The sequence below is a fragment of the Peromyscus leucopus genome, chromosome 2 (genome assembly GCF_004664715.2).
Source record: "Peromyscus leucopus breed LL Stock chromosome 2, UCI_PerLeu_2.1, whole genome shotgun sequence".
NCBI classification, from domain to species: Eukaryota; Metazoa; Chordata; class Mammalia; order Rodentia; family Cricetidae; genus Peromyscus; species Peromyscus leucopus.
In genome coordinates, this window is record NC_051064.1 from 127,994,403 (window position 1) to 128,008,448 (window position 14,046).

The 14,046-nt window shown below is 52.7% G+C and overlaps 2 protein-coding genes across 3 annotated transcripts; both read right to left on the reverse strand.

Annotated features, from left to right (window-relative positions):
* Positions 1 to 4,847: 4,847 nt before the first annotated feature.
* On the reverse strand, positions 4,848 to 9,256 carry Gjb4 (gap junction protein beta 4). The gene is made up of 2 exons (XM_028857709.2): positions 8,765 to 9,256; positions 4,848 to 7,606 (listed from the first exon to the last, which is right to left on the reverse strand). Exon 2 carries the CDS (start codon positions 7,266 to 7,268, stop codon positions 6,468 to 6,470), a length of 801 nt encoding a protein of 266 aa, XP_028713542.1. The 5' UTR covers positions 7,269 to 7,606; positions 8,765 to 9,256; the 3' UTR covers positions 4,848 to 6,467.
* Positions 9,257 to 9,964: 708 nt separating this feature from the next.
* On the reverse strand, positions 9,965 to 13,835 carry Gjb5 (gap junction protein beta 5). Of its 2 annotated transcripts, none has more exons than XM_037202944.1 (2): positions 13,440 to 13,835; positions 9,965 to 11,162 (listed from the first exon to the last, which is right to left on the reverse strand). In XM_037202944.1, exon 2 carries the CDS (start codon positions 11,136 to 11,138, stop codon positions 10,323 to 10,325), a length of 816 nt encoding a protein of 271 aa, XP_037058839.1. In that variant the 5' UTR covers positions 11,139 to 11,162; positions 13,440 to 13,835; the 3' UTR covers positions 9,965 to 10,322. The 2 variants fall into 2 exon arrangements, with proteins under 2 accessions (XP_037058839.1, XP_028713539.1); XM_028857706.2 differs by lacking the exon at positions 13,440 to 13,835 and adding an exon at positions 12,913 to 13,060.
* Between the last annotated feature and the right edge of the window lie 211 nt (positions 13,836 to 14,046).

The following is a 14,046-nucleotide window of genomic DNA, read 5'->3' on the forward strand; positions in this document are numbered from 1 at the left end:
TAGTCAGTCGGTTGACCCAGTTTTTATTGAGTTCCTACTGAATATGGAGGATCAGTCCAAGGTGGTGGTAGTGGTGGTGGTGGGGGGTCAAAGTGTGAACAAGTCCTGGTTCTCCAGGATCTCATCTGCAACACCATGGGAACGAAGATGTTTTCAAAGCCAGTTATGTGCTACAAGGAAGACAGAAGACGGTCACCTGATAGAGCATCCATGGTGTGTGCTTCTGGGGCGGGTATGAGAGCCCCCTGGAATGGAGCTGTGTGAGTGATGCTGAGGAGAAAGATGTGTGGTGTTCTAGGAGAAGGAGCAGCCAGAAAGAGCAGGTCCAAAGATCCTGAGGTGGTGAGGATGGGGTGGTCAGTAGCAGTAGAGAGGGAGCAGATGGGAGGGCTGGAGGAGAGGAACGTCTTAGAGAGCAGTCCAGACCCCACCTACCGGGCCCTGTAGACTACGGCAAAGAGTCTGACCTGGTTTAGTTGTTTGGGTCACAATGGGAAGCTGCTTGGAGATAGCTTTAATGAAAGCTTTTGGTCGTTGTTGTTCTTTTGAGATAGGGTAGTCTTGAACTTCTGATCCTCCTTCTACCTCCCTGAGTGAGATCGAGGGTGTTCAGAACCACACCCAGTTTTATGTGCTGGTGGGAATTGAATCCAGGCAAGCACTCTACCAACAGAGCTACATCCTTATCTGTAATTTTAATCGGAAGAGTGAGCTAATTAGACTTTGCTCATGTCCAAAGATCTTTTGGGTCACTGTCGGGAAGAAGGAGTGAGGGCAAGGAGATTAGCTGCTGTAAGGGTTCAGATGTTGAAACTCAGCATCTTGGCCTGGGATGGAAAGGCTTGGATATAGCAGGAAGTGATTGGGTTTTGAATATATTTTGGAATTACTGCCAATATGACTTGCCAATGATGTGGGTGTAGTTATGAAGAAGGAGGCTCCTAGGTATTTTTTTTTTCCTTCTGTGAATGTGTGTGTGTGTGTGGTTCTATGTGTTGTGGTGCATGTGTGTAAGGTGTATGTGTGTGCACTTATGCATGCATGTGTGGAGACCCAAGGAAGACTTCCTGTGTCCTGTTCTATCATGCTCCACCTAATTCAACTGAGACAGGGTCTCTCACTGAATCCAGGGCTAGGCTGGTGGCCAGCAAGTCCCAGCAATTCTCCTTCCTCCTCACTCCCCAGTCTTGCGGTTATGGGCATGGGAAGCCATGCCCAGATTTTTTATGTGGGTGATGGGGTTTGAACTCAGTCCCTATACTTGCACAAGAAGCACTCATCCCAACTGAGCCACTTTCCCGGGCTTGAGTTTTTGACTGTGTGGGAAGCCAGATGGGGAGGCCATCTTCCACCGAGGGCAAGAGGAAGACAATGTGAATCTGTTTTCAGGCAGATGAGTGGGAAGTTGGACATATACATGTGTCTCTCGGGGAAGACGTTAGCTGTGAACACACAAACCAGGAGGATAGAGATGGTTTTATTGATGGTACCGAGTGAGGTAATTGAGGGGAAAAGGGTTTGCAGAAGAGGAAAGAGTGCAGAGAATGGGTCCCGGAGCGTCTTATATTTAGAGATTTAGAAGATGGAGAGGAAGCACCTCCAGAGATGAATAAAGACCCATGAGTGAAGTGGAAGCGAGGGGACAGTGCTGCATGGAGGTCAGCAGAAGATGAAATTTAGAGAGGGGGCTTTCGGTGGCCAAACGCTGCCAAGGGAGTGAGCTGGGGTGGAAAGGCTGACCCCTGGATTTGGCATGTTGGAGACCACTGGGGTGAGGAGACCAACACATAAAGCTCTTAGAAGACATTGCTTTTCAACACTGGTAGGGAACTGGAGAAGGAGGTGATGTTGAGAGAGAGAGTTACAAGGGGAGAGAGATGAAATATTATAGCGTATTTCAGAAAGGGGATGTGTGAAAGAGAGTACATCCTGGAGTAGAGATGAGGCGATGGGGTCTGCTGGCAGGTGGAGAAGGTGTGCTAGGCACAGGCATGCTTCATTCAGATTGCAGAGGAGAATGCAGAGGGACTGGACAATCATGCTAAGAAGGTGATAGGTGTGTTAGGATGGTCTGGAATCTGCTTCCTCTTCTTGCTCCTCAGGGACATGGAATGGCTGTCCGTCAGTCAAGCTCTAGGATTTCAAGAATGAGGACTGGAGGATGAGAAGAGAAAAGGGTATCCTCTCTAGTCATCTTGGAGAGTTGGGCTAAAGTTGTAGGAAAATGTAGGACTGCTTAGAAGTGCTGGGTACCCGACTTGAGTTATCGCTGTCAGATGTTTACATTGAGATCAGTCGGTCCAGTTGTATGATTCTTCAGGTGGCCCAGCAAGAGATGCCTCTTGGAGAAGGTCTCGACAGGCGAAGCACTAGAGAGACATAGGCAAAAGCAAGGGGTAGGGAATGCATGGGTGGTGGTGATTACAGGGAGCTGGGGAGTCTAAGCTGGAAGTGAGAGGAGGGGACCGTGAAGAGGGGCGATGGGGTGGGGAAGAAAGATTGCTCTAGTGAGAACCAGATGGAGTGAGCTACTAAGATGGGAGATGTCTTGGTACAGACCAGGTGTGGGAGGCAAGGAGGAAGGTTTGGTGGGTAGAAAAAGAGCTTGTTGGAAGCAAGGTCAAGGAAAGAGAGGCCAGATGTCTTAGCTATGGAGACATCAAGAACCATCACAAATATTCTGGGAGAGAAAGACAAGGAGCTAGGGATCACAGTGGCCCAAGAGGGATGGGGAATAACCAGGTTTCTTATTTGTATCTCAAACTTAACACGTCTGAAACGGAAGTCATCTCAGCTCCATCAAACCTGCACATCTCCTGAGGCTCTGGACTCACTAAATGACGTTGCTATTCAGAGACAGAAACCTGAGTGTCACTTCGATTCTTCTCCGTGCTTGGTCCCCACACCCAAGCAAATCAGCAGATCTTTCTGATTCTATCTCGTAAAACCCAGCTATTTCCTTCCATGCTCACTGAGCAACCCTGCCTGGTTCATTTCGTTATAGTTCCTCAGACCATTGCATCACACTCCCAGTTGGTAGGCCTGCCTCGGTCGCTCCACACTGCAATCGCAGGCGTCACCCCAGAGATAAATCTTTCCAGGACTTGTTCTTGTTTTTGGGATGAAGTTCAAGATCACTAACAGAGATTTACAAAGAGTACATTACATGATCTTTCCTGGTCCATTTCAGCCTCACTCCAAACATGAGCCCCTCAGCTGACTCAGCCATCCTGGGTTTCTTTCAGCCCTCAGATTTGCCCTCTGTTGATTTATAAATGCTGTCCTTCTCTATCCAAAGTCCAGTTCTCCAGTACTTGGCAAAACCCTCACTTTGTCCAGCTGTCATTGTGAGGTCCCAGGGAGCCCTTTCCTGGATGCCTGCCTGTCAGGTCCTCTTCTGCATTCCAGCACCCCACGCTTGCCCAGGTCACTAGGCATTTGGTAGTCATCTTTTCCTCTAGGATGTAAGCTGTGTGAGCCCAGGGAGTAGGTTTGATTCTTCCCACAACCTAGCATGGAGACTTGACATAAACCGTCAATATCTGCGGACTTGAATTCAAGGGGAGGTTCTAAGGGTGGAGCAGCCGTGGGTGGTGACAGGACCTGGCACCTTCTGAGTGGAAAGCTGAGTGTCTCAGAGGACAAGAGAGTCATGAGATGAGGAGGGCAGGGTGAAGCACTGGTGGTCCATGTGGCCCCAGGTCATTTGACAAGGACTAGGAAGAGAAGATCCCTGACCGTGGGCTCAGTCTTAGGTGATTGAGAAGTAGGTAGCAGCGATGGGAACTGGAAAGAGTGAGCAAGAGGAAGACAGAAGGGGGACACACGGGGATTTCTCAAGAAGGTGGAGGTTTGAGTGGAGACAGTGGGGGGGTGTGCTTGAGAATGTGGGAGACACAGGATGAGACATCTTAGTGGCTGGGGAGCTGCCTACAGGATTCATCTCAGTCACCTCTGGAAGCCTTGGCTGATCAGATCATAGTTGGTCTCCACCTGGCTAATGTTTTAGGATATGAAATCTCTGGAATGTGAGGATATTAGGGGAACGGTTAGGTCATAGGGTGAGCTCACAATATGCTGGACCCAACAGCAACTCCTAGAGTGAGCTTCTAGATCCCCAGGGGAATTGTGCCCTGGTCTGGACTTGGCAGCTGTCTTGGTCTCAGCCGTGTAGGGCCATCTGGTTCTGTTGAGAGTGCCCGGGCTGGCAGTCACAGCTATGAGCTGAGGAGGGTGGACAGCCACCCTTGTCTCCTAGAGTCAGAAGCTCAGGAGGTGGCATTGTCCCAACACCAATCCCTATGTTCCAAGTTAGCAGCTCCTGGAGAAACGAGGCTGACCGAACCAAAGCTTCCTACTAATTCCTGTTGGCTTTCCTGCCACCAGGGTCAGCTCAAACCAATGACCTGTAGGAGAGTTCAAAGGACCAGTACTGTGTATCTAAGTGGGACCCCTCTGTGGCAGCATTTATGATCCCCTCTTCCAAATCTGGCAAGCTCTAGGTCCCTGGGTGCATGCCCAGCTTAGTTCAGTTAGTTCAGCCCCCCCCCCCTGCTTCCCTTCCCTGCTCCATCCATCCTAGGTGCCAAATCCTTGCTTCTAGCTCTGCTTCCAGGGAACTTGACCTAAGACAGGCGACTCTCTGACCTTGTCCCCAATCGAGCGTAGAGACTATCCAGTGGGCTTGGAGGTTTTCCCCTACACCTTGAACCAAGATGTTTAAACCAGGTTTAGCTAACCACAAGAAGCCAACAAAGGTAAAAACACTTTGCTGGTTTCCCAGGTTAGGTGTGGCAGAAGGTTCAGATAAACAAGACGCAGTTTCCCCCCAAGAGGCTCACAGCCCATTTACTCATTTAACAAACATTTATTGAAGACTGCAAGGAGCTGGTGACTCAGCATTCCTGTCCTGAAAGGGCTCACAGGCTGATGGGTATCATTCACGGGTATCAGAGATTCCAACCCAGGGAGAGGGGCAGGAGAGAGGCCTGAGCTTTTCTGGCATACAAAGTGGTGGGTGAAGGCTGTCCTTGAGGGTTGAGGGCATTGGTAGAGGGGGCAGGAGGGCATTCCAAGCAGAGGGATCAGTATGGCAAAGGTTGGAGGCACAACCACAGCCTCCTGAATGCCTAGGTGTTGTTATCAGTAAGTGGTAAGGCTGAGGGAGGAAGTGGTGGAGGAATAGGGAGGTCAGTAGAGCCAGCTTGGGGGCAATGAGTTTGGGGGTGGGTGTGCTGAAAGAAATATTAAAGATGAAGAAATGGCATGGCCACATTCGTGGACTGAGTAATCATTCCACCCAGGTGTGGAGGGTAGATCTGAGAGGCCCTGTGGGAGATTGATGGCAGGCTATGGGGTGACAGAGGAGGTAACTTAGGAGGCCCTCGGAGGTTGGAATCAGTGCTCTGTGGTGCTGTGCCAGGATGTGGGCTGCGAGGAGCTGATGTGTGGGGAGAGAGGTTGAGTGAGGGTCATAGGCCAGCTTCTGGTTTGGACAGCTAGATAATGGCAGTGCCCTTCATAAATGGAGCAGGATCTCTGTGAGGAGGGCAGCTCGTGGGGAGGAAGGCAAAGCCAGTTAGGGGTTGAGAGTTGTGCTATGTAAGTATTTTCCCTGAGAGTTTTCCAGGGGCAGCTGGTGGACTCAGAGACAGGTCCATGACAGAAAGATGTTTATGGGACTGTCAATCTGTGTGTGGTTATAGGGTAGAGGGAGGCTGAGGTAACTCAGAGAAGTTTCTTGGTGGAGGATTGATGGGCTGTGGCATGTCCTCTGGACCCTTGGAAGACTCCATCTTTCAATTACTTTCAACACCATTCTCCTACCTTCAATGGTACTCCCCACATGGGAGCTGCATTGGGCAGGGTTAGGGAGGTCGGGAGGTGGAAGGAGAACCACACACAATGTATGGACGGACTTATGCTCTCTGAGAACTAGACCAGGGTCTCCATAGCTCCCTGTCTTCCGGCCTTGGAGAGCTTGCTGAAAAGCTGTGAGGCCCCTGGTGTGGGCCCTGTCTTTGCTGTTCTTCTCCATGTCCTGGTGACGTGCATGCGTGCGTGCGTGCGTGCGTGCGTGTATGCGTGCGTGTGGTGTAAGAGGTTGGGGCTCAGATGATCATTTAGTGACTTAGTGTCCTCCAAGAGACCCATCTGAAACACCACCCCCAAACTTCTCCACCCAGCACGCACAACCTGTCTACAAAGCACCGGGAACATCGTATTTATTAAGGGGGTTGAGGTACTCTATTGGCAAATATAAAATCCCACCAGCCATCAAGTCCCTGGAGGCTCAGGATTTAGGGACTCAAGGGTGTTCCCCATCTTCTACTAGCCCTTGGATGAACTTCCGGAGCCCCCATAGCCACATTTCCCACCTGACCTGCTGCAGACAATAACACTGCCTTTGCCCATTTTCTTGGATGGCTTCTGTGAACAGGCAGTGACCGGGTAGGCCTACCTGCAGGTCATGGATACACACCTGTATCCACCGTGGCCATGCCGACCTTTGTTAGGACGGCAGTTTCATCTTGGGGGTGACCTCCTTGGGAGATCACATAGGGTGGGCATGTATCTGGTAGATGTTGCCTCCGAGAAGTTTTCCGACGCCGGGGACGGAAGACCTCCATGCATCTCTTGCCCACCAGGTAGGCGACCTCACTGAGGTTGAGTAGGATACAGATGGCTGCCGTGATCACCATGAAGTAGGTGAAGACCTTCTTCTCCGTGGGTCGGGAGATGTAGCAGTTCACGGTGTGGGGGCAGGGGTCCACAGAGCACGCGACCACTCGAGGCATGTCATAGTCCTTGTAGATGCAGTGGAAGATATAGAGGAAACCCGAGTCCACAGCAGCTTTGAAGATGAGACTCAGCAGGTATGTCCACCACAGGCCGCCCCGCTTCTTGCTCAGGTTGCTATACAGGGCCGGGGCGTTGGGCCCGTGTTTGCGACGGTGTTTGCGTTCCCGTTCTTCTCGGTAGGCCACGTGCATGACCACCAGCAGGGAGGGGCAGGTGACCAGGATGAGCTGCAGGGCCCAGAGACGCACATGGGACACGGGGAAGAACTCATCATAGCAGACGTTGGGGCAGCCGGGCTGCTGAGTGTTACAGATGAAGTCCTTCTGCTCGTCATCCCACACCTCCTCCGCCGCCACCACGTACACCAGCACTCGGAAGATGAAGACCACCGACAGCCAGATGCGGCCCAGTGCGGTGGAGTACTTGTTCACGCCGCTCAGGATTCCCTGGAGAAACCCCCAGTTCATGTTGGCTGTGTCCTCGGTGCTTCACGTGGACGTGCGTGCGTGCGTGCGTGCGTGCGTGCTAACCTCTCAGGCTCCGGGAGTCACAAGGCCTGGGAGAACCCACAAAGGGGTGTCCTGATAGATGATGTCAAGGCCAGGACTGTTTCACAACAACCACGGGGCCATTGTGTCTTTACTCGCAGTGACTCAGAGAAGGGACGGCCACAGTCCCCATCTCACAGGAAAGTGTGTTAAGACTGAGAGGTGACAGGTACCTGCCCAAGATCTCACAGCAGCAAGTAGCACAGATGGTCTTGAACCCTGGTCTCCAGACTCCAAAAGTCAGGGTCTCGGTCCTTCTACAAAGAAACAAGCACATGGGACATAAGCACCACACATGCATGTGCCAGCCGGGCCTTTCATCCCACGTCTCAGCCGCAGTGGCCCAGAGACCTCTAGTATCAGATTATTTGCTCTTCCATCAGCTTTGGGGACTAGATGAGGGCAAGAAGGGGCAGGGTAGGGAGGCCTTTATTGGTGGTCAGATCCATCGAATTCTTCCTGGACCCAGCACTGGCAGGGCCCTGTGTTGGAAATGCCCAGCCTGGCTCTGTGGTCTCTATCTCAGAACAGTCTCCATTCTCATTCCCTTGAGACTCTGGGAACTTTCTGAGACATCCCTTCCCAAACGACACACGGGCTCTTCGGCAACCGCTGTGGCTTGGCACCGTTCCCACCCTGCCGTGTCAGAGTGGAGACGATTGTCGTACTTATTTATTCATCTTTTTTATTGTCTTGAAACCTGGACCACGGTGGGTCCCTCTGGAATTCCAACCATTTCATTGGTGTGTGTGTGTGTGTGTGTGTGTGTGTGTGTAAGAGATGGGGAGGAGGCAGGGGCTGGGTCCTGGTAGGGTCTTTGCCCTGACATTGATCTTTCTTCCCAGGCACACCCCTCTTCTCTGACTGCCTAATTAGTGGCTGTCTGATAGTCACATCGTTCATTATTTTCATACAGGCATGTTCTGTGTACCCCAACTTTGCTGTTCCCCTGGCTGGAGTTCCTATGATGTTCCATCTCCAGCTCTCCTTGCACCGTCTCTGACTCAGCTCCTGGGTTCTACAGCCAGGTATCCCCAGGACACAGGCTGAGGCCCCCCCTGTCTTCCACTGCAGGGTACATCACATGCACTCCAGTGGCCCAGCCAAATGTCTCCCTTCCTTGGTTGACTGCTGGAGGCTGGAAGACAAACTGTACATCTGTCTCCTGGGACCCAGCTTCTTGTCAGCTTCATGCGCTCTCAATGGATGCTGGGTAAACCGAGCTGTAGCCTCCTTCTCCCCGGTCTCTTCTAGATTCTTCTCTGGCCTCCCTTTAGTACAGCACAGCCCACCATTTCCTCCCCTCTGTGGAGGATTCCTAGGGTTCTCTCAGGGACCCTGCCCTCCCCTGATCCCCTCTGAAGCTAGGTCCCCAGGCCTAGGTTCCCTAGGACCTTTCCCCCAGCTCTCCTCACCCTTCTTGGGTCCCCGTGGGTCCTCACTCTCCGGTGCCGGCTTGTCTGTCTGCCCGAGGGCCTCCTGGAGGCAGGTTTTGTTCCTCACTTCCCAGCAGGGTGGGGCTGTCTGAGCCAATGAGCCAAGAGAGAGTGCCAGGGTGGGTAGGCAGGCTGGGCAGAAGGACTTCCCTGGGCACAGTGCAGAGCTAACACCTGTGGCTCATCTCTCTGGCTCACGCCTTGCTCCTCCAGCCTGTCTGGGTTGGTAGGTATGTGGGTGGGACTAGAGCGATGGAGGCAGGCAGGAATCTGGTGCCAAAATGTCCAGGTACAGGATGGGGCTAGTGCCACCGATCCTGTTCCTGACCCTTTCAGCTTGTTGCTTCCGTCCCCTGGTTCCCAACTCTCTCTTTTGTCCTGTCCTCAGGCATCTGGCCCGGAGGTCCTCGGCGGTTGGTTTCTAAGGAAAGGGACAGCCTTGATTCAGCCCAGGACTGTGTGCCGCTCTGCTGGGGCTCTATCTGGGGACGGGATCTTAGGCTGCTCTGTCTCGGAACCCACACAAGCCACCTGTCTTTTCTAGACCAGGGAACCCACTGCCCTGCTGGAGATGAGGAATGCAGGGCTGGTGACATGAAATGCTGCTGTTGGCTTGGGGCCAGGCACATGGCCTGTGTGTCCTAGGCCTCTGTTGGAAATGCCTCTGGAGAAGCTAGCGTGTGTCCCAGCAGGGGCTACAGAGGAGCGTTGGGCTTGTGTCTGGCGGGGACAGTGGAGGTTAATGTACACCCAGGGAGGGGTCCCTGCCTCATTTCACACAAGCATTTATTGAGTACTTCCTAATAGCGATGAGTCACATGTGTGTGACCTTTTTTGGCTGGCTAACCCTGGTACTGCCGGGAGCTTGTCAGTGCTCACAGTGACCCCCACAGGCTATGAATTAATAACTCACTTTGGAGAGGAGTTGAAGTCATCTAAGTTCTGAAGCAGCAGCCACACAGACTCCAGAATCTGGGTGGTTTCTGTGGCAACATGTGATTCTCCGTGTACCAAACCCCATCATCTCTGCAGACACCCACAGCCCAGACTCCCAGCCAGGGCAAAAGGCTAGCTTTGGAACTGTCCCCAGGAAAAAGCTAGAGACCCCTTTTCTTGAGGAGAGGATGACCCCTTGACTCCAGGAAGATCACAAAGGCCAAGACTAAAGGGCACCTTGAATCTGTGAACACATTTATCTTTATTAATTTTTCACCCTGGGCCACACATGGAAGGCATTTGCTCATCTGTGCCCCCACGAAACTCCTCCTCCGGGAAACCCTGTTAAGTGGCACTCAGTGTGTTTATTTAACAGAAAAGGAAATTGAGGTACAGAACAGAGGGGTAATTCAGTGAAGGCCACTCAGCCGGGGCAAGTGGCCTAGAGCTGAGAGACAATTGGATCCCAAGCTGTGGGGGGGTCTCCCCTTTTGCCCGCCTCCAACTCCAGTTCAGCTCTTCCCTCACCGGATACATCTGCGAGAGAGACACCGGAACCTTCCGACTCATGCCCACCCTGCCAGTCCAGCCTGGGGACCCCTCACAGGATCGTTTTCTTCACATAGGCTCGGGGGCGGTCTGGTAAGAGAGGTGGGTGAGTGTCTGAGCCCAGAAAGATGAGGTCTCCTGCCAGAAGGTCCTTCTGTTTGCTGGAAGAGCTGACCCAGTTTGGGTCATGCTCTGGGTGTGCAGTGAGTGCCCGCCCCGATGCCATGCACTCAGAGCACCGCTTAATCACCAGGTAGGCCAGCTCCACAAGGTTAAGCAGGATGCAGATGACGGCCGTCACCAGCATGAAGACAATGAAGATGTTCTTCTCCGAGGGCTTAGAGATGAAGCAGTCCACTGTGTTGGGACACGGTGTTGCGTGGCACTTGACCATGGACGGGAGGGTATATCTGGGGTAGAACACGTGGAATACGTAGAGGAAGATGACGTCGATGCTGGCCTTGAACAACAGGCTGAAGGTGTATGTCCACCAGAGTCCACCCCGCTTCTTGCCAGGGTACAGGTAAAGGTGTCCCTTGCCAACCTCTTCTTGGTACCTCTTCTCTCGAGCCTTGCGATAGGCCACATGCATGACCACCAGCAGGGAGGGGCACGTGACCAGGATGAGCTGCAGGGCCCAGAGACGCACATGGGACACGGGGAAGAACTCATCATAGCAGACGTTGGTACAGCCCGGCTGCCTGGTGTTGCAGTCAAAATCCTTCTGGTCTTCGCCCCACACACGCTCAACCGTCACCAGGTACACCAGCACCCGGAAGACGAAGACCAGAGACAGCCAGATGCGACCAAAGGCTGTCGAGTACTTGTTGACCCCACTTAGGAGCCCCTCGAAGACGGTCCAGTTCATGGTGGACTCAAGGGCGGGCTGCTCCTGCAGGGGAAGGAGAATGGAATTTCCCACGTTACGGAACACTCGGTCTGAGCACTTCACAGAAATGTGTCATTACAGGACTAGGTACTCTAATCACCCCCGTTTTACAGCTGAGAGAAACTGAGGCGCAGAGGCGTTTATGAAGTTACGTGACTATTAAATGCAGAGCTGGCATGGAGGCATAGGTTATTAAGTCAGAGCAGGCCTGCTCATAAAAGCGGGTGGGTGCTGATGCCAGGAACCAGTCATCCTGAGTCCCTGAGCCTTGGGCTAGTCCCCCTCAGACTACCCGCTTTAAAAGGAACCTGTTCTCTGTCCTTTGCTGGCTTGGGGGATGGAACTGCAAATGTCCAGGCCATGAGGTGCTGCTTACCTGAAGGCGGGACAATTTAGATTAAAGAGGGGAACCACAGTGCTCTTTATACAAGAGGCCCCCCAGAAGAAGCAGGTGGGCCAATGTTTCCCAAACTATTGTTTCATGACACCCTCCCTGGTCCAAAGGCAGGCAACAGGAATCATGAACACATGAATAATTCTGTGTTCAAGACAAAATAGCCGGGTTCAGCAAAATTAAGTAGGTCCCTTTGCTCAGCCATGCTAATAAATTCACTTTGTGACTCCCTCGAAGCGGGATGAAATAGGGCAGCACTGCCCAGACTCCTCTGACCACAGAGCCCCCTTTCATCCTGACACAGCTTTGATCATCTTGTTGGACAGCTTTGTCAAAACACCAGCGTGGAAAATGCTGTTCTGGTGGGTTCTGCTGGTGAACTTGGCATGAATGGCCAACAGAAGCCAATTCATCTTTTGAGCAAAGGGGTCCCTCCTTCTCCATCAGGGAGTCCTCTCTGCCTGATTCTTGGGGTATGATGGGGGTCCACTGAGGCCGAGACACTGTGGGCTCACTCTAGGAAGTTTTGATGAAAGTAGGGAGCCACACACTTTCATGTGCTGGCCTGGGTGGAAAGTCACCATCCACATGACCCTGAAAGGTCAGCTGCAAAGCGGGGTGTGGTCCCAGCCAACTCAGACCATGTTTATGCAGTAAGAGGTACTGCTCAAAGCACTTTGCAAAAAATACAGTATTGTTCCCTCATAGCAAGGGCTATGGCATTTTTCTCACCTAATGGAGGTCAGAGAGCTTAAGCAATCCCTTGGCAGCACATAGCTGGTAAGTAACAAAGTCGGGACTCAGACCTAGGCAGGCTGGCTCCCGAGCTCACTCTGCACCCGGTCCCGTTTTGAGTTGGGGTCCTTTCCTTGAGTTTCAGTGAACTGCTCGCTCTTCCAATGCATCTCCCTTCTCTACCTGGTGGGCTCTTGGGTGAGAGTGTCTGGGGGGGGGTCTCTGCTCCTCACCCCATCTGTCTATACCACTCACCCCTTGGCCACGTGGTGGCCTTGCTTTGAGTCACTGTCTCAGGTGGGTGGAGCTGGCAGCAGCGTCTGAGGAACACCCAGGGAGGCCTAGCCCTAATCCCGGGCTCTGCAGGCTCAGTCAGGCATTGCTGCTCTGTCTGCAGCCCAGCTCCGCCTTGCTCAGCCCCTTTCCCACTCAGCTCCGGTGCCCCCAGTTCTGTCACCTCTGCTGGCTGGGGAGAGGGAGAAGAGCCTAGAGTAGAGCGAGCAGTGCTTCCCTTCACCACCAGGAACCAGGATGGCTACCCCCCTCCAGCCTCCTCCGGAGAACTTGTCCCTGCGAGGTGTGCCAAAAAGAGTCCTGGGCACCTCTGAGTATAGAGGCCTTTACCTGAGCAGCGACTCCTTAGGGCTCCCTAGTACCGCTCCTGGAAGCCAGCAGGTAGGGTTCAGCAAGCATCAGAATTCATGTCAGAATCAGGGAAGGGTTTCTGGGAAAGCTCATACTTGGGGCAGAGGCTGTTGAGCAGCCCAGGCGTGTCCTGTTGGCCAGGAGGGATGGGGGGGAGGGAGGAGCTGTGGGCTGCATAGCCATTGGCTAGTCTCAAAGACGGCCTCTCATGAGGCCGAGAAACCTAGGAATTCCGTCCTCTCAGAGCTAGACTCCTGGCATCCTCTAGGAGAACCCCTACTTTTCCATCTTTTCACCCCCAACCTTGTATGAAGGAGCAGAGGCCAGCCCTGCCCCCTTTAAATTCTTCCAGAATTCTCCAGGGCCAACTTTCTCTCTTCTCTTCCCTCCTTCCCTCCTTCTCCTCTCTCTGCCTCTCTCTCGCAGTTGAACCCCACACCCCTGTAAGCACGTCCTGTATCCCTGTGTCTGGCTGGACCTCACAGCCGAGACTGGACTCCACTCACCTTTCCAGCTCCTGCTTGCTTTGGTATAGTAGGGTCTTTAGAGACAGCCCAGGCTGGCCTCCAACCCTGGATCCTCCTGGTTCAGCCTCTTGAGCGCTGAGAATCTCAGCTGGGAGACGAATCAGTGCTGAGTGCACACCCAGCCCCAGCTCACGCCTGGATGAAGCATGTCTGCCACACACCTCCCCTCCCGAGACACATCACTGCCTTCTTGTGTTCTGGAGAACTCCCGACCGCATCTCAGCACTAAGTTTTGAGACATTTTAAAGTACCCAAATTACCCAAAACAAACAAACAAACAAACAAAACCAAAACAAAAAAAACCCCAAAACAAAAAACCACAAACAAACAAACAAACAAACAAAAAAACCCCACCAAGCCCACGAAAATGAAGCTCAGTCACTATAGTGTGCTTATCTAACAAATATAAAGACCTGGGTGAGATCCTCACCAAGGCATAAAGCGGGTGTGGTAGTGCATGCTTGTAATTCCAGCACTTGGGAGCTGGAGTCTAAAGGGTAAGGAATTCAAGGTCATCTTCTCCACGTAGTAAGTCTGAGGCCAGCCTGGGCTAGACGAGACTGTCACAAAAACAAACAGCATGAAA